Source organism: Convolutriloba macropyga, chromosome 13 (genome assembly GCF_964194025.1).
Source record: "Convolutriloba macropyga chromosome 13, txConMacr16.3, whole genome shotgun sequence".
Taxonomy (NCBI): Eukaryota; Metazoa; Xenacoelomorpha; order Acoela; family Convolutidae; genus Convolutriloba; species Convolutriloba macropyga.
In genome coordinates this window covers 9,021,321-9,048,247 of record NC_134480.1, presented here as the reverse complement: position 1 = coordinate 9,048,247, position 26,927 = coordinate 9,021,321, and the positions used below count along the sequence as shown (strand labels likewise).

The 26,927-nt window shown below is 35.2% G+C and overlaps 1 protein-coding gene across 1 annotated transcript in view; it reads right to left on the bottom strand.

Annotated features, from left to right (window-relative positions):
• Positions 1-26,927, bottom strand: part of LOC142351948 (retinoic acid receptor RXR-gamma-like) — a 124,460-nt gene that overhangs the window by 14,245 nt on the left and 83,288 nt on the right. The window contains exon 2 of the mRNA XM_075404227.1: positions 3,587-3,814. Within this exon, the coding sequence (XP_075260342.1) occupies positions 3,587-3,772 (186 nt within the window). The 5' untranslated portion in view covers positions 3,773-3,814. The remainder of the gene's footprint in view (positions 1-3,586; positions 3,815-26,927) is intronic.

Here is a 26,927-nt window from a genome sequence, read left to right as displayed (position 1 = left end):
TTTTGCCTAATCTACAACCCCCAAAAACCATTTGTTTTGATATCAAGTTGAGCGTTGTTATCAATGCAAGTATAATAGTTGTAAAAGTTTTCGGCTCTTAGCAAATAAGTAAAAGCTAAACTCTTCCGTAAAATCACACTTCAAGCATTATCTTCGAGAACGCATCTCTAATTTCCTTGTACCACATTTGGATAAAACCACCCATTACACAGTAGCATGTGTTAAGCATGGTTTAGCAAGGATTTTTCCACAAAGGGGCAGTCGATAGTTATTTTGCGCTGCATGCACAAACCATTAGAATTGTAATTTTATCAGCGTTACAACGTTTACCGTTTAGCGTCATGAAAGAGCCAATTCGAAGGCCCCTTATCTGATGCCTATGTGACGTTTGTCTTCATACAACAAGCGCGGTATCTCTTTTGCTAGTTTACACTCTTAAATCCAGCTTTGCTTTTGTCCTGGGTGATCAACTCATGTATGAGGTGAACATTCGTTCGGTCCTCACTCCCATGATGCTCGATAGCCTGTGACTATCGGCGAGTCAATGGACAAGGGCACAAAACTTTTGAATACTTTCCTTCGCGTCCAAAAACGTTTCAAGCGATAAAAGCAAGTTTTTACTATTCAATTTTTTGTGAAGCAGGAGTAGGTGTTTTGCGGCTATGTTTTTGCAAATTTTCCAGTGTTTGCAGCAGATTGGATCACTCACGATGTTGTCACGAGAACAATTTTACGCAATTCTTCACTGCTGAAGACTATCTCAAAACACAGCAACCCTCTAGAATATCGACATCAACATCTCTGAAAATTTTGTCTGCTCCGTATGAATTGAGAGTGGCCCTTAAAAACAAATATCATCTTGGAGCATTCACTATGTATCCAAAACTCTCAAGATTAGTTAAATCTGTAAATAAAATACTAAGTTCTCCAAGCTTCACACTGCACTGCCGTTGTCCGCGCACCATTTTCATTTTCGTTACGTTCGAGTTGCTCATGGAGTACACCAATGGGAGTATGACAGTATCATAAATTGGCATGGCAAATTGATCTTTTGTGGGAACTGCAGGCCGGTGCTGGCTACCTACAGGTCGAATGGGACTGCATATGAATTTGGAGAAACAGCTTCAAGCACTTTCACATAGAGTAATACGGAATGAAATCGAACGCTTGCGGGTCAACAAAATAGTTGTGGGTGTTTTTCATTGAGTAGTTAGAGTGAAACTTTTCCACAGACTGTGCCCTTCGGAGAGAGGATCTCTGATGAGGATGAGGGTTCTCTTGTTAAGCACTTAATTGCACTCAGTGGTTTTCCTGTTTCCCTGAATATGTTGAATCGCTTCAGGTCATTGTGCTCTGTTAAAATTTCCTTCCAAAAGTGTTTTCCAGGGCTTTAGCTGTTAGAAAAAGTTCACCGAGTTGACCTTCAAACAACTCTTGAAGTCAACTATTCAAAAAATTTGTCACACCCTTCGTTCACAGTTTCCACGCATGCGAAAATTGAAACCAAAAAAATGGCTATGAACGATAAGCGAAAAATTATTTTACCGCAAAACAATTTTTGTTGAGCACAAAAGTTCGCTCGGTATTGACAAACTTCTTTAGAAATTTGCTCAACAGGTTTTTCGATGTAGGGCAAGTCTGATAACATAGCCGGCAGATTGCAAGGAAATAGCCGCCGTTGATTTGCTTGACGCACACTGGGATAGAAACAGAAAAATACAAAAAATAGGAGATAAAAAGTATCAAATTTTTTTCTTTGGTGTGCATCTTTTGCATATTGGTTAGATTCAGCACTAATATGCTAAATTCAGCTTCTAAGGTGAATGCTAAGCTTAATACGAAAGCCAGCTAGCAATCGCTTTGATGGAATTTAACATAATGCATTATATGCTTATCCTGTTTCTTTTGATTTTGCTGTTTTGACTTTGAACATATTCACTACATTTGATAATTCGTGAAATAATTTAAAATCCATTCAATTGAAACAATGAGTGAGTTAGGCCAGAAATCAAGTGTGAAATAAATTTAGTGGTTGTCAATCTACCTATATCGGTCAGACCTTCAGACAATTAATCATTAGGACAAATGAAATTCAAAAATGGATTCACCAGCCGGTCAAGCATGTAAGTGAATGCTGCGGATCCTCGAAAAAATCCAATGAAAAATAATTGCTCAGTGCAGCGACGAAATAATAAAGCGCTTCATCTCAGACACGAGAGGAATTCAAGGTAAGCGACCCGGCTAAAACAAATCCATTCGTTGAATTCTTTCGAAAATAGCATGTTAGCAAAATTGAATTCGGAAACGAAGTGAAAACTGCGAAATGTATTTTTGTAGAAAAATGAATGAAAGCGAAGGAAAAACTTTAAGATGAACTCATAAACTAAAAAGCAAATTTTTGAACTGACAAAAGACGAAAGTTCTCGTAATTGATAAATTTCAATTCAACAAACTCGTTATTTTATTATCGTTATTTTGTAATTTATTTTAAACCAGTCATTTCCTGAAGATGTTAGCAATAGCCGAAACGTTTGAGCAGAAAATTGTTGACTAGAAATTTTGAACCATTAATTGCAATTAATTTATACAAATGATTGGTTAGATATCAATAATCCATTTGTTGTTATCCGTATACATACAGACTTGATAGAACAGACAAGATAAAAACAGCAAATAAAAAGAATGCATCGGAAAACTTACGCTTGTGTATTTAGTTGATTTTTGCAAAACGTTCTTTTTGCAAAATGATAGAACTTGGCAGGGGGTGTCAAACTTCAGCGTGAATAGGAAAATTCTTTAGGAGCCAATCAGCTGTCCCTCGTGAACAGCTGATTGGAGGATGAATTTTTGGTACGTTTGTTTGCTCGCCCCCATTAAGAAGGGGATAACAGCAAGCGTTGGAATTGAGATTTCTGTGAGGAAAAGTTGACAAACAAGCCATAAAAGCAATAATTTGGCTTTGCTCATAATAAATAATTGCTTTTTGAATGGACAATAAAAATCAAGCAAAACCAAGCGAAAAAGAAAAAACAGAAAGGGAAGAAAGCGTTTGCTTTCAATTTGTACACATAATGTGAACATAACCCACTAACGTCGGGCGAATTGCTCTAACGACCGTCTTTGTCAGTAGCTAGCAACGATTTAGAGAGGCTAGCTTTAGCTTAATTGAAGAGGCGTGAGGTGCGCGCAGCGGGGGGGGGGGGCAACGGTGGAAGGGGTGTTTTGGGCTACATGGGGCCCTTACGGCCTTAACGATGTGCAGGGGTTGGGGGGGGGGGGGGTTGGTTAAGTGAGTGGGCTGCCATAAGTTTAAGTCTCCAAAACAGTTTCTGTGAAACGAAAAGTCAAATGAGTCAGACGAAAAATCGGTCAAGCGAAAAATCGCATACAAAAGACCGACAGGACTAATATAATTGCTACAAACTTCGTTTGAGAGCAATTAAAAATCAATTAACTTATTGTTTAATTTTTTCAAAAAACAATTAATTGCTAGTATTATTGGCAGTCCCTGATATGCGATTTTAGAAAATAGTTTCAAACGTTGAAATATGCGATGAGGAGCAAGATCAAAAAAGAAGTAACTAACAGTGCTGGGTTCTGATTGTTCTAAATTTTTCTTGGAGTTGAACTGCCTGCATTTGTACATTAAACCCAGTTGAATTGTGCGCTTGAAAAAGCCTTTGCAACCTTCGCATGTCATAACATTGTAATGCTTCCCGGTTGCCTCGTCTCCACAAACCCGACAAAGACATCTGATGAGAGCATCATCCATTAGTCTTAGCTCACATGCAAAATTTGAAATCACTAGACATCTGAAAACGGCAAATACTGGAGTATTTCAACACCACAATCAAGAACCAAAGGCAACTAGGAACCCTATGAGAGGGATCACTCGTTAAAAACTGTGATCTATCATATTTCACCCCTTCTAGTGCTGTTTATATTTTTATAAACAACCATAATAAATGAAAGGAGAGTATGATCCACCCAATTGACTGAACAGTGAGCTCCCGCTACGAAACATCACAGCAGCGTATATAAATATACCGCAAAACGCATTGTATTTTAAACTTGCAGCAATATGCTAGGCTCTAGGAAATAATAATTAAATGTCGTGTCTTCTCTCCCGAACAACACTACAGGTATGATCAACCTCAGCTACACGTTTAGCGCCACGGTAGCCGCTGAGACAGATAATTGCACTGCTTAGGAGTTTGGAACTCAACTTTGTCCAAACGCATGTTCAAATTTTAAACTTTTCCGAAAAACTGGAAAACGTTATCGAAAAACCGTTTCCAAGGATCAAACTTCAAGTAAAAGTCATGATAAGAAAAAAGCTTCACAGTTCACACAAAATTATATAAAACGGGGGTGTGATCCAGCCAATGGATGGAACAGTGAGCCAGCCCCCACTATGCAAATCACAGCATCGTATGTAAATTTACCGCAAAAATACATGCTCATAGCATCGTCAAACAGAAACAAGGCACTACAACTATGCGTCCTATAAGTTAATTTGTTAAGAATCTAGTCTCCCCTCCCGCTCTACGGCACTGCAAGAACAATCAATGTCAGCCCGCCGTCTGGAACCACGGCACCCTCTGAGGCAAATTATAGCGCTGCGCAGAAAAAAACTTACTCAAGCGTATGTACTTTATAGCGTCCGAGTATGATTCGTTTTTCTTTTCAGCTATTTTGCTAGCTAGTTGTCATATAGTGCGCAATGCAGTAGGTCCTGCGCCCCCATGCACGAAAACACAAGCGGAACGAAGTAACTCTTTTCGACCTCAAGTATTCGTTGCTCATACTTGAGGCACTTCAACGACTCAAATTGCTTCTAAGGAGTTTTTCGGGTATGACTTGGCAAGTGGCTTAAATATCTTTACCTCGAAGAAACAACGGCCTGAACTTTGCCCCCCAAAGTTCATTCGCTTTAACGTCTAGTCTCGCGTTTTCATCAGTGCTAGTAGTTTTGTGTATAAAGAACTCGCCTTGGAGCAACTGGAGTCGGCTAACTCTCAACATCATAGCAAGCGTCCTGCATGATATTAGCAAAGGTGTCTCAGATATCGTTGTGTCGCATATGTGTGTACCCACCCTTCGCACAGTGAAGAGAAATTGATAGCGTGAACTTTTGTATTTTTGGCTTAGATGTAATATCTAATGCAAAGCTCGTCTCTAAATTCGTACATCGTTACTGTGAAACCGTAACATTTAAGCGGTAGAGCTGTGAGCCAGTTCGAGGCTCCTTTTCAGAAGCCATTTCTATAACGTGGCGCTGCTTTGTCTGGCTAAGCCCTTTAATTGCCCTAATGCGCTGTTATCGTCTGCGTATCATTTTTGCATCAAAAGCGCATTCACAACATGGACAATCAATTGGCGTATTTTTGGCTTCGATGTATTATCTAATGCAAAGCCCTTCTCTAAATTCGGACTTCGTTATTGTGAAACCGTAACATTCAAGCGGTAGAGCTGTGAGCCAGTTCGAGGCTCTTTTTCAGAAGCCATTTCTATAACGTGGCGTTGCTTGGTATGGCTAAGACCTCCAATTGTCCTAATGCGCTGCCGTCGTCTGCGTACCATTTTCGAATCACGTGCGCATTCTGGACAAGCTTAAGCAAAGGAAGGTTGGCTACTCCACACATGGCCATAACTTTGGGATCCTCTTGAATTCTGCCCTCTAGGGACTGCAGTGTTTTACCTGCGACGTATAAATCGAACGGGATTGAATATGAGTTTCGAATAACAAAATTCAAGATAGGGCAAATTTACTTGATATTTTCAACTGTCAAGTTACGGTTGAGACAGTTGAAGGCGTTTTTTCGTCTCTTAGGAGAACAGCTTCGTTTTCAGATATTTCTCATTGCCAGCGCAGAGAGGGAATTAAGTGTTCGATCTCGCACTTTTGGACTAAGCGAAGTTGTGAGTTGTCGTGCAAAAAGCGTAAATTTTTTTCTATACGCTTGATGATGCATTTGCCTATGGTGCAACGAAAAATTTCTCCTATACCATTAGGAGTAAAACAGCGGGTTTTTTGTATAAGAGGATCAGTCTGCATGCGTTGTACGCTTCAAAAGGTTTTTCAGACACTTTTTCAGTTGCCAGACGAACGGCAATTTTGTCTACCGTTTTTGCTGTTTTGTCGAAACCTCTTTGCAACAGGTGTGAGTGTCACACATATGTAAAAAATGTACTAAAAATCTTGGTTTTCAAGGTCAAAGATTTAGTTTAGATTTTAATTTATTACTTGATTAATGACTGACACAATCTTGATAGGTGTGGACAGATTGAAATAGACAAAGCTCGGGCTTCGAGCAATACTAACAATTGTGACATATCAGTATTTACTTGGTTAATTTACCACGGTGATAGAACCGATATTGGGTACGGACAAAACTGAGAATAAAACTCATTCATTGAACAATAAATCTACCTTCAGAGTTAATCACTCAATTAGATCTTCATTTATTTGAAACCATTCTCTTCTGCTTTTATCTACTTATTAATTAAACTTCAATCCTTGTATAAACGAGTACCACGCTCAATTACAAAAGTTAATACATATTGCGCATGGGCGGATGCTATAGTGGCGACAAAGATTAAAAGTAAATAGAAAACCACCACCCAATAATACTGAGCGTTGTACTAATTTCCAAGAGAAATCTGTTTTTTTTTGTTTGAAAACCAACTTTTTAACTCGAGTTCGACGTCTTAACATCACGAACCGGAAGAAGAATTGTGGACTGCTGTCGGGATTTGAAAAGAAAAACTGCCATTTTGGAACTTTCAACTGAGTACTCCCTAAAAATTCCAATAGCATAAATCAGGGCTTACCTGTTTTTTTTTTATAATAAAATAGCGTTCAGAAACATCATTATTTTAATTTGACTTAATTTGACTTAAACTCAAGCATTAAACCTCTTTTTTTTGCATTTATTGAAGAGGGAATTAGAGTTTCAATCATGTTTAAAAGCTGTTATTTAGAGTGTCGGAAAAATAGTTCAAGTTTCGAACAGAATTAGTGAAATATTTTGAATAAAAACAGCTTTTAAATAAAATAAGGATGGCGCGGCACTCCTCAAAAACGCTGTTACCGGAACCGTTTGCTGGATCAAATGATTTTTAAAAGTTATATTACACACTTTGAGCTCTTGTCACAACTTCAAAAGTGGCAAAGAAAAGAAACAGTAAACGGCGCCGAGACCGAAATTGATGAACGGCCGCATTATTTTGGCTTAAGGTTACAAAAGTTGGCTATTGATTTCTATCGTACACTTTCGAAGGACACTAGAAAGAGTTGTGACGAGGCCGTAAAGACTTTCAGACAACATTATAATGAGAAACCAGTAGTGTTCCGGGGGAGGCTAGCTAGGAGAGTCCAGCAAACCGGTGAAAAATTAACAGATTTTCTCGGTGATTTGCAGATTTTAGCCTTGAAAATATACCCTCAGGAGTCTAATGAGATAAGAGAATATCTCATTTTGAGGGGATTCCTCTAAGGCATAGAAAACGGTCAGGTGCAACTCGACCTGAGAAAGAACTTGGGTGATGCGGATATGACTTTAAACAAAGCTTTAGAAAGAGCACTGCACATTGACGCAGTCACGAGAATTGAGGAGGAGGATAATGAGCCGCGGGTTTTCGCCATCCAGTCAAATGAAAACACACAACTAGTTAAGTCGATTAACGATTTTGTGCAAACACTGCAGGCTAATCAACCTAATAGGCAAGAGAATCAAAAGTTTTCATCGCAAGGAGCGCGGCCAAAAGAAATTCTGTGCGGTAGTGAGCGAAGTTCAAGAGAGAACGAGATAGAAATAGAAGTAATAATAGCTATACCAGAAGCAGCGCTGAGCATAGACGAAACAATTACGAAAGTAGAGCGCGTTCGCTAACACCGGGAGGTGAGAACTGAAGCCGAGATCGATCGCACGAGAGTCGTGCCGAGCAGTCGAAGGCAGCGGTGAGTTTCTAGAAAGAAAAATGTCGCCGTTGCGGCCAGCAAAACCATGCATCTAGGGAAGGCAAAAATTGTTTCGAATGTGGGAGTCCAAATCACTTCAAACGAAATTGTCCGTAATTAAACGAGAACTAGCTGGAAATGGCAGGGCTTAATTTTCAGCCGGCTACACAAAAACTCTGCGTGGCGGAAACAGCCCAGTGGAGGCGTTGTTTGCAGAAATAATGATAAAAGACAAATTGATAATGGATTTAATTGATAGTGGAAGTAGTGTTAATATTATAAGAGACACACTCTACAAGCAATTGGGGGAACCGAGCCAGATCAGAAATTGCAATAAAAATATCATAGCTGCCAACAACGGGAAAATGCCTATAATGGGGTCAGCAGATATTCAAGTTCAACTTCAGAAACTTACATGTGAAAAAACAGTTAAATTTCTAGTGACCAGAATTGAGATAATGTCTTGTTTATTAGGCATGGAATTCTTGTACAATTTTGACTGTATTTTAAATCTCAGAAAAAACGAACATTTTTGCGGGGCAATTGGGAAAACATTACCATTGTCCCCATCCCAACGAAGTAATAAGAATCTATTTTTAATTGTTGCTGTGGATCATGAATTACCTCGTCGCTGCAAGGGTTTCGCTGCAAATTTATCGATGAAGAATGTAACAAAACACAGCAAACAGAAATTATTGTCGAACCCATGAAAAAGTTTGAAGACAAATCACACTTATTAATAGCGACATCGCTGAATGACATGGTTGATGATGTCATATGAGTTTGATTTCTGAACTCTACATTAGAACCAAAAGAAGGTTTACAAAAATGCGAGAATCGCATGTGCGGGAAACATTGAAAAAAATTCAAGAGTACAACAAAATAATACTGACAATAATAGAAAGCATAGGGATGAATTTGATTTTGAGAAACACGTGAACTCAAGCTCAATGAGCTTGTCTTGTGAGAAAATGACAAAAGCGAGGTCACTTTGCACAAAATAAGAAGTGATATTTTCGCGAAACTCAAATGATATGGGATTTAGCGACCGAATTTATCATAAAATAAAATTAAAAAAGGATGCTGTGCCATTCAGACTTCCATACCGCAGCATGAGCTTTGAAAAAAGAAAAGCCACGAAGAAAATTGTTGAAGACTCGGAACGAGATGACTTAGTCGAACCAACACGCTCTGAATGGGCAGCACCATCATTACTGGTACCAAAAAAAGACGGAAGCTACCGCTTAGTTGTAAACTACCGTGGTCTAAACAAACAAATAGAGAAAACATGCTGGCCTTTACCACGAATTAATGAGGTTATTGATTCAATGGAGAGAAACATGTACTTCTCAAACATTGATCTTCTGTCGGGATACTTTCAAATGGCGCTGGAAGAAGAGAGTCAAAATGTAACAACTTTTATAACACCTTTGGGCCTATATAAGTGGAAAATGCTCCCTATGGGACTAGCTTCTACACCAGGAGCTTTTTAAAACCTAATGGAATCAATTTTTGGCTGGTCTCTGTTATGAAGTAGCTTTAGTTTATCTAGATGACGTTATCGTTTTCGGAAGAAATTTTGAAGAACATCTTAAACGGTTAGAGCTGGTTTTCCAACGTTTATCGGAGAATGGATTAAAGATTAAAGGATGAAAATGCAATTTCTTCCAAAAGCACGTCAGCTTTTTAGTACATATTATATTTGAGAGTTGTGTTGAGGTCGATCCAGAGAAACTAAGAGCGGTAGAAAAAATGAAAGAACCATCATCCCCAAAAGACGTCAGGGCTTTTTTGGGCCTTGTGGGCTATTATCGAAAATTCATTCCGGGTTTTGGGAATACAGCAAAACCTCTTTACAGTTTACTAAATAAATCAAACAAAATTGAATGGAGTACAGAGTGCACAAATGTGGTAGCAGAGATGAAGAAAAAGCTTTTGGAAGCCCCCGTTTTAGGATATCCATACGATAGGGATCAATATACATTAACTATCGATGCATCGTTGACAGGCATCGGAGCAATTCTTACACAAAAACAAGGAACTGAGGTTAGAGTTATTGCATATGCTAGCAAAACGTTGAGTAAAAATCAACGAAACCACTCAGCAAATAAGCGGGAATTATTCGCAATAGTTCATTTTACCCATTATTTTAAAAACTATTTATTTGGTCAGCATTTTTTAATTATAACGGACAACAGGGTTCTCGTGTGGATCTAAAGTTTTAAGGAACCAGACGGTATGGTCGCAAGACGGATAGAGAAACTTGGGAAACTTGTTTTTGACATCAAGCATAGAGCAGGAAAGAAAACCCCACACGCTGACTGTCTTTCGCGCATAAACACAGAAGATGAGGACCAAACAGCTTTCGTTAACGCTTTTGCGCTAGACGTAGAACAAGTCGATACCAACTATAGTAGTCGAGGTTGGCCGTTACGCAAACAGAGAGTAAAACTGCGAGATTCGCAGCGAAGTGACAATATACTCATAGAAGTATATTCATGGGTCATTAACAAAAAAAGACCCGAACCACGGCAAATGAGAAACGGAGCTTCAAAGGAGTTATGGAAATACTGGGTTCAGTATAAAAATCTTTTTCTCATAGAAGGGATTTTGTTTTGAAAACACCAGCTCTCTAGGTTTCTCGAAAACAATTTTATCAAAACCAAATATTTTGAAGACGACTTAGTAAATTTTTTTTTTGAAAATCAAGTTGAGCAAAAGTGTCAAACGATCAAACACTTTAATAAGGAGGACCCTGTAAAAATTTTTGGTAATAACAAGACCACTTTTATCAGCGGAAAAATTTTACCCAAAAACAAATATGAAGATTTTGCATTACGAATCTTAGAGCAAAAGGCAATTAGTTTGTGTTGACAGCAGGTGAAAACAACGGGAGTTCCAGGTGTTTTTTACTCCGAGGAAAATTCAGAACTGAAAACTGATAATCTTAAAATAACCATGGAAATGTTTCTTTCAAGCGTTGTTGTTACCTTAAATTTCAAACTTCTCAAGGAGAGAGAATTTTTTTAATGAAAATTAGAATGCTCCAATGCGAGATTCAACGACTAAAAATTCAAACTATGATTGAAATATCAAAAAACATTGTTAGTCCATCTGTAACGCTCTTCGAGAAAGGAATTCACGTCGAAAGAGCAGGATCTGTGTTATATGCGCATAAATGTGCAAAGATAGTAGCAACAATAACTAAACTACCTTTTTGCACAGAAGAAGTTCCTGTGTTAGTAGAGGGTCAGAATTTTTTTTCTATTAGATATATAGAGCCTATTACAAAAATTTTGTATCATAATTATACAATCGCTGCTTGCAACCCGCTGTACCCAAATGTTGTGAAATTAGAAGACGGCAGTTTTCAACAATATGTAGAAACGCTGAAGAATTTCAATCGTGAGATATATCAGTGGTCGATGAATAATAACTTAAATGTAAGCGATCAAACCCTGCATTGCAGCCTTTTCTCCATATCAGACGTAAAACAGTGTCAAATTGATCGAACAATTCGCCATAATAGTTAAGAAATTATCAGTCGGGAAGCATTCCAAGATTCGGATAGAAAATACAGTCATGAAAATTTTATTCATTGGAACGCTCAGTTCCAAAAACAATTTTTTCTAACAAATGAAATAACAATTTTTTGTAACTTAAAAACTGAAAGCTTATACGTTTGGTTAAAAGCTAAGGACATTGTTGTTTCAGTCTTAACAGTCTACCTCATATTCCAAGTTGTGAAAAATTTTCCTAAATTGTTCATCATTTTAGGATTAGTCATTAATGGAGCCTCCTGGCAATAACTGTTGCGGAATCTCGACCCTGTAACGGGAACACGTACGTATAATCAACTACTCAAATTAATTATTGAGCGCCGAGAACAGAAGAAAATGATTGAAGAGAAAGAGTCCTTGAAAGTGTCGGTTGTGTTAAAAAAACGAAAATGAGTTGTCTTGAGTTCAAGACCAAAAAAATAAAAAATACTTGTCTTGAGTTCCGGACCAAAAAAATGAACGAAAATGACTTATCTTGAGAGCTCAGGACGAAAAAAAAATGAAAATGACTTGTCTTCAGTTCAAGACCAAAAAAATAAAATGAGTTGTCTTGAGTTCAAGACCATCAAAAAAAATGAAAAGGAGTTGTCTTGAGGTCAAGACCAATAAAAATAAGGGAAAAGTCTTGAGATCAAGACTGAAAATATTGAGAAACCTTAGAAGCAAAAATGGTTTCTGTTAAACATAGCAGGCAGTGAGACCCCACAAATTGGTGAATATGTGTACTATATGCCAGAGTTGTGGAAAGTTATTTCGGAGATTTCCCCGGGATTGTACCGAGTGGAATCTTGTCTGTCACGGACTCGGAAGGTGTCTACACTAGAACTTCTGGCACCCGCCAATATTCGGTCCAGAGCTCTGCAGACTGAAGTGGAACTGCAAAACCAGTGCGCGCAGTTAGAGAAATTGAAGAGTACAAACTCTTTACTCCAAAAGGATCTTGTCGAGCTTCAACAAAAACTAGACAAACTTTGCGACAAAGCCAAAGAAGCAACAAGAGACGCATTGGGAAACTGAGCTCCGAGTGTGAGGCGCTATGAGATAACCTAAAGGCGGCGGCAGCTAGAAATGCCGAACATGAGCAGTCAATCGTATTACCTAAGCAGGAGTTGGCCAATCTAAAAGTCATCACTGATAAAAAGAGCGAAGCCATGGAGAAAAAGGAGAAAGAGAATGACCAATTGAGGTCAGAACTTCAGCAGTTGGAAAACTGTAACCAGTACTTGGCGAGTGAGTGCCGAAGGAAAGTCACTATAATTGATAGACAAAAGCATTCTTTGAAGAACGAGAAAGCGAAAACGAAGGCCACAGAAAAATGTTTATTCGAGATTCGGAATAAAAATGTATTGAATCGGCCTGCGACATTGTACGAGATTTTGTTGGTAAAAAGTTTTGCTTCAAAATATCAGATCAAAAAACACAAAATGAGCTTGTTGACGCACCCTGATACAGGTGGATATGAGGAGTTTTTCAAGACCATTAATCGAGCATACCAAATACTGATGAACGATGGGGCGCGAGAAGCGTACAACAATTTCGGGCTGGACGAGGCAGAGAAAGCCATGAATAACGAAAACTGATACCTGAACTTTTTTTTTGAAAAGTACAAACTTTTTGTATTTTAAAACGTTCATGCATCAAGAACTGTAAAATTTGTTGACTTTATGTGAGTGAGTGGCACACTCTATTCTTATTGAGAGGGGGGCAGTGTGAGTGTCAGACGTATGTAAAAAAGGTGTACTAAAAACCTTGGGTTTCAAGGTAAAAGATTTAGTTTAAATTTTAATTTATTACTTAATTAATGACTGACACAATCTTCATAGGTGTCGACAGATTGAAATAGACAAAGCTCGGGTTTCGAGCAATACTAGCAATTATAACATATCAGTATTTACTTGGTTAATTTACCACGGTGATAGAACCGATATTGGGTACGGACAAAACTGAGGATAAAACTCATTCACTGAACAATAAACCTACCTTCAGAGTTAATCACTTAATTAGATCTTCATTTATTTGAAACCATTCTCTTCTGCTTTTATCTATTTATTAATTAAACTTCAATCCTTGTATTTTAAACAATTACCACGCTCAATTACAAAAGATAATACATATTGCGCACGGGCGGCTGCTATACAGGTGAAAAAAGAAGTTTAGTTTTTCCTCATATTTTAGAGAACCAAACTTTTGGTTATCACGGAAAATGATTTAAAAAATTTCCAGAATGACAAAAATTAAACCCAAAAAATGTCCAACAGTCAAAGAAGGATAAATTCTGAGGTAAATTCATCAAAGGCCATTGCTTTCATATAAGAACCTATAACAAATAAGAGAGAATGAGAACATTAGGGAACTGTAATATTTCCCCATTTAAAAAAAATATAGCAAGAATCATCAAATCATTTTCCCCTGCTGAAAAGATTTTATTTTGAAGAGGTACTAAGCCGCCGAGTCAGAAGTTTCGCATGCATAGAAGTGTTTGTAATTTTTTGGTAATTCTTAATTGATCTATTCTTGAAATGTGCACACTGCTGCTTCTGGTGACTTCTTTTGGTAGATCATTCCATTATTTTGGAGCTTCCACTGTAAGAGTTTTTTTCCTCATTTGAATTCTGGGCTTTGTTATTAACAGTTGGTGCTTCTTTCTGATGTCTCTAAAATTATTAAAATCTTCCCCGTGCCGAGGAATTTGGCCAAAATTATGTAAGATCAGCGGTAACTACCGTTGACAAGTCGGAACATTTACCGCAATTTTCTTACATAATTCTGCTTTGAATTTGAAGACAAAAATTGAACGCATTCAACGCAAAATTATGTAAGAGAATTGCGGTGAACTTTCCGACTTGTCAACGCTAGTTGCCGCTGATCTTACATATTTAGCGTTGAAGTTAGCGTAGATCTTACATATTTAGCGTTGAGTTTAGCGTAGATCTCACATAATTAGCGTTGAAATTAGCGCAGATCTTACATATTTTTGCGTTGAAATTAGCGTTGATCATACAAAAAATCAAAGCGTCAACTTGAACTATTAAACTCCAGTTGCGTATGGGACTCGAACTGCTGACCTCCTGTTTGCTTGTCGCCTCTTCTACCATTGTGCCACAGTACCTTGGTTTTCTTAGGAGCCGCAATTATTAAAAAGCGTAGATCTTACATATTTTGCGCTGAATTTAGCGTAGATCTTACATATTTTGCGTTGATTTTGCGTAGTATTTAAATAGCATATTCAACGCATTTACTGTGTGAAGCGTACTGGGAAAAATTTAAATTTTTTTAAAAGGTTTTGAAAAAAATTTGAATTCCTAAAATGGTCTGAAATGGTTTCTGCACCGTAAGAGAGCACTCAAAAGTTATTTTTTTCTGACTTCATTTTTCTCACCTGTGCAGTATAGGGGGTCGAAACAGTAAAAAAAATTAATTTTTTGAAAAATAAACTTCAAAACTTTAAATTCATAACATGGTCTCAATTGGATTTTGCACTGTAAAAGAACACAAAAATGACTTTTTTTCTGATCTCATGTTTCTTACTTTTGCAGTATAGGGAAAAAATTGATTTTTTGAAAAATAAACTTGAAAAAGTTCTGAAATCGTAAAATGGTCTGAAAAGGATTTTGCACTATAAAAGAGCACTAAAAAGTGTTTTCTTTTCTGACTTCCTTTTTCAGACCTGTGCAGTATAGGGGGTCAAAACAGTAAAAAAATTATTTTTTTGAAAAATAAACTTGAAAAAACTAAAATCATAACATGTTCTCAATTGGATTTTGCACTATAAAAGAGCACTAAAAACGATTTTTTTCTAACCTCATGTTTCTCACCTTTGCAATATAGGGTTCGAAACAGTGAAAAAAAGTGATTTTTTTGAAAAAAATTTTGAAAAAGTTCTGAAATCGTAAAATGGTCTGAAAAGGATTTTGCACTATAAAAGAGCACTAAAAAGTGATTTTTTTTCTGACTTCAGTTTTCAGACCAGTGCAGTATAGGGGGTCGAAACAGTAAAAAAAATTATTTTTTGAAAAAACTTGAAAATTTTGAAATAGTAAAACGGTCTGAATTGGACGTTGCACTAGAAAAGAGCACTAAAAATTGATTTTTTTCTGACCTCATGTTTCTCACCTGTGAAGTATAGGGGCCGAAACAGTGAAAAAATTGACTTTTCGACAAAAAACTTGAAAATCTTTTGAAATCGTAAAGTGGTCTGAAATGGAATGGAAAGCTTAGCGTTGAATGCGTTGAATTTATGTAAGATCAACGCTAAATTCAACGCTAAATATGAAAGATCTACGCTAAAAGTCAACGCTAAATATGTAAGATCTACGCCAAAATTCAACGCACAATTATGTAAGATAAGCGTTGAATGCGTTGAATTTATGTAAGATCAAAGCTAAAAATCAACAGTAAATATGTAAGATCGACGCCAAAATTCAACGCAAAGTTATGTAAGATTAGCGTTGAATGCGTTGAATTTATGAAAGATCTACGCTAAAATTCAACGCCAAATATGTAAGATCTACGCCAAAATTCAACGCACACTTATGTAAGATAAGCGTTGAATGCGTTGAATTTATGTAAGATCAAAGCTAAAAATCAACTGTAAATATGTAGGATCGACGCCAAAATTCAACGCAAAATTATGTAAGATTAGCGTTGAATGCGTTGAATTTATGTAAGATCAACGCTAAAATTCAACGCTAAATATGTAAGATCTACGCTAATATCAACCCAAAATTATGTAAGATTAGCCTTGATTGCGTTGAATTTATGTAAGATCAACGCTAAAATTCAACGCTAAATTTGTAAGGTCTACGCCAAAATTCAACGCAAAATTATGTAAGATTAGGGTTGAATTTTTTGAATTTATGTAAGATCAACGCTAAATTCAACGCTAAATATGTAAGATCTACTCTGAAATTCAACGCTAAATATGTAAGATCTACGCCAAAAATTAACGCAAAATTATGTAAGATTAGCGTTGAATGCGTTGAATTTATGTAAGATCTACGCTGAGGCGTAGATCTTACATAAATTCAACGCATTCAACGCCAATCTTACATAATTTTGCGTTTTTTAGCGTTGACACCTCGGCCCGGGTCGGTATCTATCCAATTTTAGGACCATGAAGATTTGATTCAGTCTACCTCTCCTTTGTCTAAATTTCATAGTAGGAAAATCAGGCTCCTCAGCATTTCCTAATATCTAAGTGAACCAATCCATCGTGCAAGCCTGCTTGCCCCCCTTGGACTTTTTCTATTAAATTTTTTTGTTCATATATTATTTTTCTCTTTCAACTATGGTTCCAAACTTCTGCTGCAAATTCAAGATGAGATCGTACCACAGATGTATAGGGCCTAACAAACAATTGCGAAGTCAATCTCTTAAATAACCTTTTGATGAGTGCCAGGACTGCATTAGCTTTCTTATTTTTCGTTAGAATGTGCTTCTCCGAACACAGTTAACAGTCTGCAATTACTCCAAAATCTTTTGCCGAAACTACAGTTTTGAGCTCTTTTTTTATCCAATATATATATATATATATATATATATATATATATATTTGTATATATATACTTATATATATATATATATATATATATATATATATATATATATGTACAAAGGTTTCGACAAGATTGATATTATATACACCCACTTTTTTGTGTAAAACTTCAACAAGCTCTTCTAATCTCTCTGATAGTTTATCCATATCATTTTGCGTGTCTTCTGATATATCGATTTGTCGAAAACTTAAGCGTCTTTGGCCAAAAGATACCGCTGTGAGGAGGTGGTTCGCGGAAATGAGTTGATGTAGAGGATATACAAATGCGGCACTAGGAACAAAACTTGCGTAGTCCGTTTCTCAATTTTGTTCAATTATAGAGGAAGATTCTTTGTGGATCCATAGGAAACTTCAAATCAGTGTCGCATGCTTTTCAGAAGTGAATGACATCGACTTCTCTTCCTCCATCAATTGCGACTGTCTGCTGGTAGATGATTGTCCGTGCATAAAACCAAATTCTCTGTTGCTGATTATTTATTACGTTTATGTGTTTCATTAAGTGGCGTCGCACAAACTTCTCCAATACTTTGCAATATATTGTCGTTAGACTAACTGGTCGGTAATTGTTGACATATTTTTTGGACAAATCCCTATATAGTAATAAAATGTTGGCCCTTTTCGAGTCTGATGGTAGCCCAACATATGAAAATGTCCACAGTAGTTCATTTTTAAGAGCCTACACAAATTTAGAAATATTGCTGGTATTACGTCTACTCCACTAGCCTGTTCGTGAAAACTGAAGCAAAAGAACTCTCAGGCACTTCTTTTTGTCTGTTTCTGTCGAACTACCGTTCTCTTTGGCAGACAAGGGACGTTTTCAATTCTCTTGGTTTTTTGATTGACACAACTCCAGTAAAATTTTGCGTTTCTTTTTGACAACAATTCCAACTAATCGTCAAATTATAAAAAACGCTTCTTGACTTTTCTCCCACTGCATTTAATTATTTCGCCTATTCTGTTTTCAGCATTTTTTTAAGTAACATTTTGGCAACATTGAAAGTCGCAATTGTTTTCACGCCAAAGATTTTGTCAGATTTATGAACATTAGGTTAGGTTGTGCAGGCCCAACATACAAGCCTCAAGAAAAATGTCCGTTTTGAAAACATTTTTTGAACAATAAAACTTTATCTTTAAGATCCTGATAAGACTTGAAAGAATTTCGTTTATAATTTTTTCTAAATTGTCCAAAATCATTCAGCAGATAAAAATTTTGAACTTAAAGGGTAAAAGAAAATGACAAAAAATCATAACTTTCTTGCAAAAAAATTTTTTGATTCCTTCATCTGATTTTCACAGACGACTCTTTGTTGACATAAGAGGGGACGAAAGATCAGTTTTCACAACTAAAGGTGGAAATTGAACTTTTTGAACATCTATAATCCAAAAATTTTCTAAAAATAAAAAGTTTTGACAAACAATTTGAAAGTGAGCTTTATTTCCTGAAAAAATACTCAATGTATTCTTTTTTTCTTAAAAAAAATAAGGATGGTTATAGTTCATTGGAGACCTCATGGACAAAAAAGATGAAGACAATTTGTTGTTACTTCCCAACCATGGTCAAATAACAATTTGATTTTTTTCAGCTTTCAGTGATAAAAAATTCTTTTATAATTTGCTTTTTAAGCACGCCATTATTTATTATGCCAGACAGCTGAGCTCTTATGAAACAGTTGAGAAAATTTATGGTTTCTGAGAACAATTTAAAAATCATGATATTGGAGAATTTGGTGTTCAATCAAAATAATGCATTTTTTGCGTTCCTCAAAAGGAATGCAGTAAGTTCAATGCCACTGCAGCAGAATGAATAATGAAAAAGCTAGAAAAACATGAGTAATGGTGCTCAAATTTAACTTCATTAGTTCACAGATTTAGAAGGAACAATGTTGATGGAAGGTGTAGACCACTGAATTGAAAGAAGATCACTTCCAAATATTTTGATGAAGAGAACAAAACTTTTATTCCAACAAGAACCCTTACTCCAGAACCTAATTTTAACGCTTAGGACCCTTGTGGACTACTCATTGATTAAGAAAACCTGTTTTATTTACGTATTTCATCTCTTTTTGAGAGATAGCACTAGTTTAGGCAATCAGCAATTTTATTAGCATTGCAGCGTAACGCAATAAGCTATTTATTAGCAATGCATCCTAGTAGCAATAAGTTTTGTAGAATTTTACAAGATGATTTTGGGAGCTGAGTTTTTTGCCATATTTTCTTGTTTTTTCTTAAAAATCAAGAAAATGTTTCCCAAAAAAGTCAGCAAGTTTCTCAAAAAAATTTCTTAAAATAGAAACGCTCCGAATATTAATGTTCTGGTTCGTCTTCAGTCTGAAAAGAGGAGGACTTTTCCTAGAGCTCAAAAATTCAAGATTAAAGAATATGTATAGTTTTCTCGGCAGTATATTTAAATCTAGCCAAGGGTCAAATTTTGAGTGCACACCGTTTGATTGACACAACTGCAATTTTTTAAAACCATTTTCTAAATCAAAAATGGTTCCTCACCTCGAGGGTTTCCTGCCGTGACTTCGAGCTGAGTCTTTTCTGATCATCAATTGATCCCGGAGTCCGACTGTAAAACGATCGCTGCCTTCTGAACCTATTGCATATTAAAAAATTGTCACGGTCTGGAGTTTCGGCATTGTTTGTGAGTTGACTATTGGCACGACTTCCACTCTGATGGTTGCCATTGATAGAGGAGAGGGTCACTGTTATCTTCTAAAGTCTGATGGATCAGAGCCTCTGACAAAATGATGGTTAATTCTTTTTTTTCTTAATTTTGAATATCTTTTTTATCCTGCCCCCAATATGAGGTACTTAAACTTAATCTTTGACATGCTTTTTTAGCAAGGTAAAGAGAGGCGAATAACTATAAGCCCGAGAAAAATTGACAAATTAATGCTGATAAGTGATAACTAGCGTTGACAAAATAGATGATTTGCTGCAATTTTCGTATCTAATTTAGCGTTTAAGTCATTGACAACTCGGCCATGGATGCGTTGGGGATCTTTACTATCTTTTTCCTTTTAAAAAAGTGCAGATTTTTCGCAAATTAAGTTAAGAAGAAGAGCGAAACAACAACAAACAAAAATGTCGACAGATTGTTTTTATTGGAAAGTGTCTCAAAATGAAAAAAGTTCTCCTTCAAATAAAGTTAACGGTTTTAAAAACAAGACATAAACATAAATTAAAAAAATTTTGAAAACACAGCAGACAATTGTTTCTTAGAACAAAAACTTTGCATCACTTTCGTCTTACATTGATCACGGATTTTTTTGTGAGCTGAGAAGGTCCGAATTTAAACAATTTTCTTAAATTTGCTCCTTTAGATTCTGATAAATCTTTATGAAACTAACAATGTTTTCAAAATACGGATCGTTTCTAAATTAACACAAATAACTGTGAAAAGGAACGAAATTTTTAACTTAAGATGTTAAAAAACTGAAAACAATAAAAATACATAATTTTCAGAAAATTTTTTTTGTTTCTTGTATGTAATATATTTGTAATCAAGTCCTTTTTAATTTGGGTGGACAGAGAGTTATTATCCACAATCATAGGTGGATAATGAATTTCAATAATTCATCAATTTTCAGAAAACTAAAATTTTTCGTTAAAAATATACTGAAAAAAAAATATCCAATGAGTTTTTTTTGTAAAAAAAATGTGGCGGGTTATACTTTATTGGAGACCCTCTGAATGCTCTCAGTTTCAGACATTTTAATATTATTTCAAAATTATGGTAAATTAAAAGTGACCATAATGTAAAAATGACAATCGTATCATTGAACAAATGATAATTGAACAATTTCTGAAGTATTTTTTTCCACAGTTTCTGTTAAACACGTCAACAATTCCAAAATTAGACGACTTGGCTCTTATGAACAAGTCGTAGAAATTCATGTTAATTGAGAAAACTTCAAGATCATGATTTCGGATGACTTGTTGTTCTTTTTTTTGTGAGTTGAGAAGGTCCGAATTTAAACAATTTTCTTAAATTTGCTCCTTTAGATTCTGATAAATCTTTATAAAACTAACAATGTTTTTAAAATACGGATCGTGTCTAAATTAACACTAATAGCTGTGGAAAGGAAAGAAAATTTTAATTTAAGATGTTAAGAAACTGAAAACAAAAAATACAAAATTTTTAGGAAAATTTTTTTGTTTCTTGTATGTAACATATTTGTAATCAAGTCCTTTTATTTGGTGGTACAGAGAGCTATTATCCACAACCAGAAGTGGATAATGAATTTCAATAATTGATCAATTTTCAGAAAACTAAGATTTTTTGTTAAAAATATACTGAAAAAAATATCCAATGAATTTTTTTTGTAAATAAATGTGGCTGGCTATACTTCATTGGAAACCTTATAAACGGTCTCAGTTTCAAAAAATTTAATATTATTTCAAAATTATGGTAAATTAAAAGTGAACATAATGTACAAATTACAATAGGATCATTGAAAAAATGATAATTGAACAATTTCTGAAATTCTTTTTTTTTCCATAATTTCTGTTAAACACATCAACAATTCCAACATCAAAATTAGAACACTTTGCTCTCATGAACGAGTCGTAGAAAATCATGTTAATCGCGAAAACTTCAAGATCATGATTTTGGATGACTTGTTGTTCTTTTTTCACCACCTTGATTATTTTTATATAGTGTTTGGTCATCAAGTAGCAGACACATTTGCCACAATTTTGGAGCATTTTTCTCCAGAAAGGACAAAATCAGAATTTTTTCCGATAAATTTAAATTTGACCCATATATACCCAGCTGTTGCCAAGTAAACATGGGGGATTGCCTGTCTGAGAAAAAACCAATGATTTTTTGCCCCTTCGTATTTTTTGACCAATTCGGTTGTTGGCGATTTGGTTATTTAGTATTCAAGAATTTCATTTTTCTCGGAAACCACAAAAGACAGTTCAATAGAAAATTCCAGTTACTCTCTAGACCTTTGCAAAAGAATTAAAAACTCAGATAGGCAGAAAAACAGATAAATATTGGTGCTCTATTTTTTTCCAATTTTTCACGGGTTTAGAGGGAAATTTACCGATGTAAGATGTAGACCACTGACTTAAAAACAGATTCTTCCCCAAACACATTGATGAAGACAGTAACAAATTGTATTTGTTACAAAGCTTTTTTTCCCGAACACTGTTTTTTAATTCATAGGACTCTTGTCGATTCAAAAAAGATAACAAAAAGCCTGTTCTAGTTGTCCATTTTTTCTTGTTTTCTATCAATAGCACTAATTAAGACAACTAGCTGTTCATTAACAATGCCATGAACTCAATATGTGAGATAATCATTGGGAACATTTAAGAATCTTTGTGTGGAACTTTTAAGAATGATATTAGGAGTCGAGGTTTATTTGAGTCAATGCTTTTTTGATAATGCAAAGGTTGGTAATTTTTTAGTTGAACATTAGTTGAAAGAGGAGATTTAAGATTGAAATGGTTCCCAACTGTTTGCATTCCTTTCGTTTTAAATCAAATTACCGTTCAATTTAATACATCTTTGGACACAGTTCGGTTACTTTGTAGCTTGCAGAAAGATAGAAACTCAAATTAAGCTGAATTAAGCGTTGATTGATGAATTGAAATATAACAGCTTCTAAAATCAGTCTTTCTTGTTAATCAGTTAGCCCATTTTTGCTAACACTGGAGGACAAAATCATTTGCACCCTTTAGCGGAGTTCTTTTTCTGATTACTTAACAGAAAAAGCTTGAAGAAGCTTAGGATTTAAGGAAAAAGCTTTGAGGTATTCCTTGCTTGCGCTCAAGCCACTTCGATTGCACATTGTCGACTGTGAGACACTGACGTCCATTAGTCAGAATATTTTTGACTAAATTACAAATATTATTATTTTTAAAACTGGCGTTCGTTAATTTAATTTGTAAAATTTCATGTGATAACAAAAAAGTGATATTATATCAAAAGTTTTGAGAAGATCACATTTTTATTGCACTTTTTCACAGCCGTCATTTTTGAGATTGAATTGATTGTGTTTTGTAGAAAACTGCACCTTTTTTGACTATTTTCTTTTGCGAAAATTATTTTGTAGTGGCTTTGGTTCCATGATGATCGCATATATATATATATATAAATATATATATATATATATATATATATGATTTCTAGAATATAGTGTTGCACTTCGTTATCAATTCTTGATTGATAGTTGAATAGACTAGCAATAGGAATTTGGTAACACCAGAAAAACTTTTGTTTTTTTTAAACACCTCCACTCCATTTTTCTACTTTTTATACATACTTTCTTCAAATGATCTAAATCTGATTGACCCATGTAATGTAATTTTACAGAAATCAACCAATGTGAAATGATTGATATCGTAAACGTCGTCTTTTCAAATTAAAAAATTCAAAATTTCATATTTTTTTCATTGATTTTTAACGTAAACGATAGAAAAAGGAAAATCTTTCTTCTTTTGCCTTCAACTATACAGTATTCAAATTTTTCGTGAATATAGACAACATGATATAAAAGAACTTGGAACTAACTTCTTGCCAAAAAAATTAAACTTGAATTAATTGACCATAATTTTTTTATTTTAGTTTATTCATTAAATAAAAATTCTCAAACTCTTGTAAAAATCTGATTTATAGTTCAAAATAAATGATAACGCAGTTGGATTTCCATCTTGTAAGATAATATCAATTGAGTTTTTCGAATTGTTCTTCTTTAAAAAATAGAATAGTACTAACGATTGCTACGGAAAGAGTGCTTCAAGTTTGATTTTCGAAGAATTGATAGTCAGAAGAAATGATTTCATCTCAGAACAAGGAAAACTTTTTGACAATTTTAGACTCATTTTGGAAAATTTTGTACCAATTGTTGTTTCCTGCACGCTTGAGTTTTTGCATGACGATGTGTTTTTTTTGCACGGTTTTGCAAGTTCTTTGCCGAGAAGCTCCTCTCTCTTTTACATTTCTTTCAATCTAATTAAAAATGTGAACAAACCAGATACCTAGAAAATGCACTTCAATTTCTATCGACAATGGCAAAGAATGATTATTGATAAAGGAAAAGATGAACTTTGCAAAAATGTTTGACATTTTTGCAACATTTTATGCTCCAATTTCAAAAAATTTGGCATATTTTGTCGTTGTTTGTCATGTTATTGTTATCATTTTGTAGATTCATTGTTTCCACTCTCGAAAAAAACAAAACAATACATTTTATGATGGACTGCTATTTACTCTGAAAGATTCAACTGTACTGATTTTGATGGTATGAAAAAGTTATATATTACTGTTTTTTAACAAATCACTATTTTGCTCAATTTACATTACCTTTCACTGAATTTTACAACTGCCTGTTGCAATATTAGAGTTTTGTTCAGGACATTTTGTGTGATGAACTACTTTTATGCATGTTAAGTGCATTGGCCGTATGGCACAAGCGCGACTACATTTTTTTCTATGCAGCGATGCAGAGATCTATTCGTTTGTTTGCTATCGGCGCACAATTGATCTCCCCCACCATGTTATTTGCTAGTTGGTTTCTGAGGTGAGGTGGTCGAAATATGATTCGACAATTTTTTTGTCGGGGGGGGGTACCCCCTCCCAGACGATAAATACACGGTCTGGACCGAACTTTTTGGTCGCACTATTTCAACTCTTGATCTGGCATCAATTGAGTAGGAAATTTAAATTAGGAAAAACTTAAACTCATAATAATCCATCCAAGAACTGCGGCTAAATTTACATCAAAGAACTGAGGTAGTGGTTAAGTGAGTCAGCTTGAAATAACTGAGAACTTCTGGCGTTTATGGAGCACCGGGAAGCTGTTCGAGATATAAAGCCAGAATTTCAAAAGTCACTTCAGCAGAGTCACTTAACCATGCTTAAAACACGAGACGCACACGTTTTAAAATGACGAAAGTCAACGAAATTCAACTTCTGGATAAGTAGCAACTTCTGGCATTTTGACTTCTGGCACTGCAGACTTTCGGCATTTTAAAATGTGCATGTGAGTGTTTTAAGTAAACGAGTATTTCTTCTGATAAAAAAAAGTAAATTGAGCTACAAAAGCAGAACAGATGAAAGTACTGAAATTTTTTTAAATTGAACACATTCTCTTTGATAGATGAGAGAATTTCTGCTCTTTAAAAGGTACAAAAAGAAAAAGAGACAACTATGTTATCAAATTGCTTAATCGGCCATTTTCAGTCACTTACAAAAAAGTTGTTATCTATTACCAAACTGGCCAGTTAAATATAATGGATTGAGCGGAATTAAAGCGGAATAAAAAAAAACAAAATGTGAGTGGAATTTGAGCGGAAAAAAAAGAAACGCTAATTAACAGTCCTTGAGGCTCAGGAAAAGTGCAAAAGAACCTTGAAACCTATCTTTTAGAGTGTAAAAACATATTCAATAGAGCCTAGAAAAGTATCTTACAGAGCCTAGAAAACTATCTTATAGAGCCTAGAAAAGCATCTTATAGAGCCCAGAAAACTATCTTATAGAGCCTAAGATCTTATCTTATAAAACCTAGAAACGTATCTTATAGAGCTTAGAAAAGTATCTTATAGAGCCTAGAAACGTATCTTATAAAGCCTAGAAACCTATCTTAGCGATCCTAGAAAATTATCTTATAGAGCCCAGAAAACTATCTTATAGAGCCTAGAAACTTATCTTACAAAGCCTAGAAACCTATCTTATAGGGCCTAGAAAAGTATCTTATAGAACCTAGAAAGCTATATTATTGTACGGAAAAATAAATACCCTTTATTTATAATATGTTTTATATTCATTGTTTCATCTGTGCATTGCTTACTTTTTCTGTCCGGTCAAATTCCGATAATTTCTTGCATCTTTTGGCAACGATTAAGCTCATTCCAGTCAAATTCCACTCATTCAAATTATCTCTGGATTTTTTGTGCTGGGCTCTGGACTCCTTGACTAGGGATTCTCTCCCGCTTTTTTCTTGACTTAAATCAATTTGAATATTTCCCTTCCTCTTCAACTCTTTGTTTGTTTTTTTTCTGAGGGACTATGTTGTTATTGTTGTTTTTCGTATTTCGTTTTTTTTTCTCTTACGATATTGATGATGTCATAATAAGTTTTGAAAACAATGCAGCCTTTTATAAAAACTCCATAGCTGAAGTTGAAAATCAGGAAAAGTTAGAGGGTCTAAGCAGGCGAAACTAATGCGAAAATATTACGACTTTAATATAATTCAGACAAAAATTAGAGTCTGATTCGGAGTCTGAATCAGAGAAAAAATCAAAGTCTGATTCGGAGGCTGAATCAGAGCCTGAATCAGAGAATAGCAAAATGCGACATGAACAGTCTTTGAATCAGTACTGAATCATTTCTGAAAAATTTACTGATTCAGTACTGAATTATCCTGAAAGTTAGGCACGTGCCAGTTCTGGCTTTAACCCAGCGTCTCTTACTTGCAAGCCGAGTGTTCTGAACATTACACCTTGGTTAACCCATCCTCTTATAACCCATTCTCATGTTTTTTCTTGCTCCTCAAGGCTTCTTTTCTCTGGCCAAGTATACGTTGAACAAGTAGAGCGTTTTATCGTGCTATGCCAAGCTCATCGTATGCACAATTTCCATTAGGTTATTTTCTCTAAACTTTCTAACATGTTAGAAAGTTGAGAGAGAATAACCTAATGTAAATTGTTGTAAAAAATGCAATTTTTGTAAGAAATGCGGCGAGATTCGGGGAATTAGTATTTTCACCGCATTCACTGCATTTCTTACAAAAATTTACCACAAAACTTGATGCGGTGAATTTTTGTAAGAAATGCGGTGAAATGTTTTTTTTTCACCGCATACACAGCAATCACTGCATTTCTTACAAAATTTCAC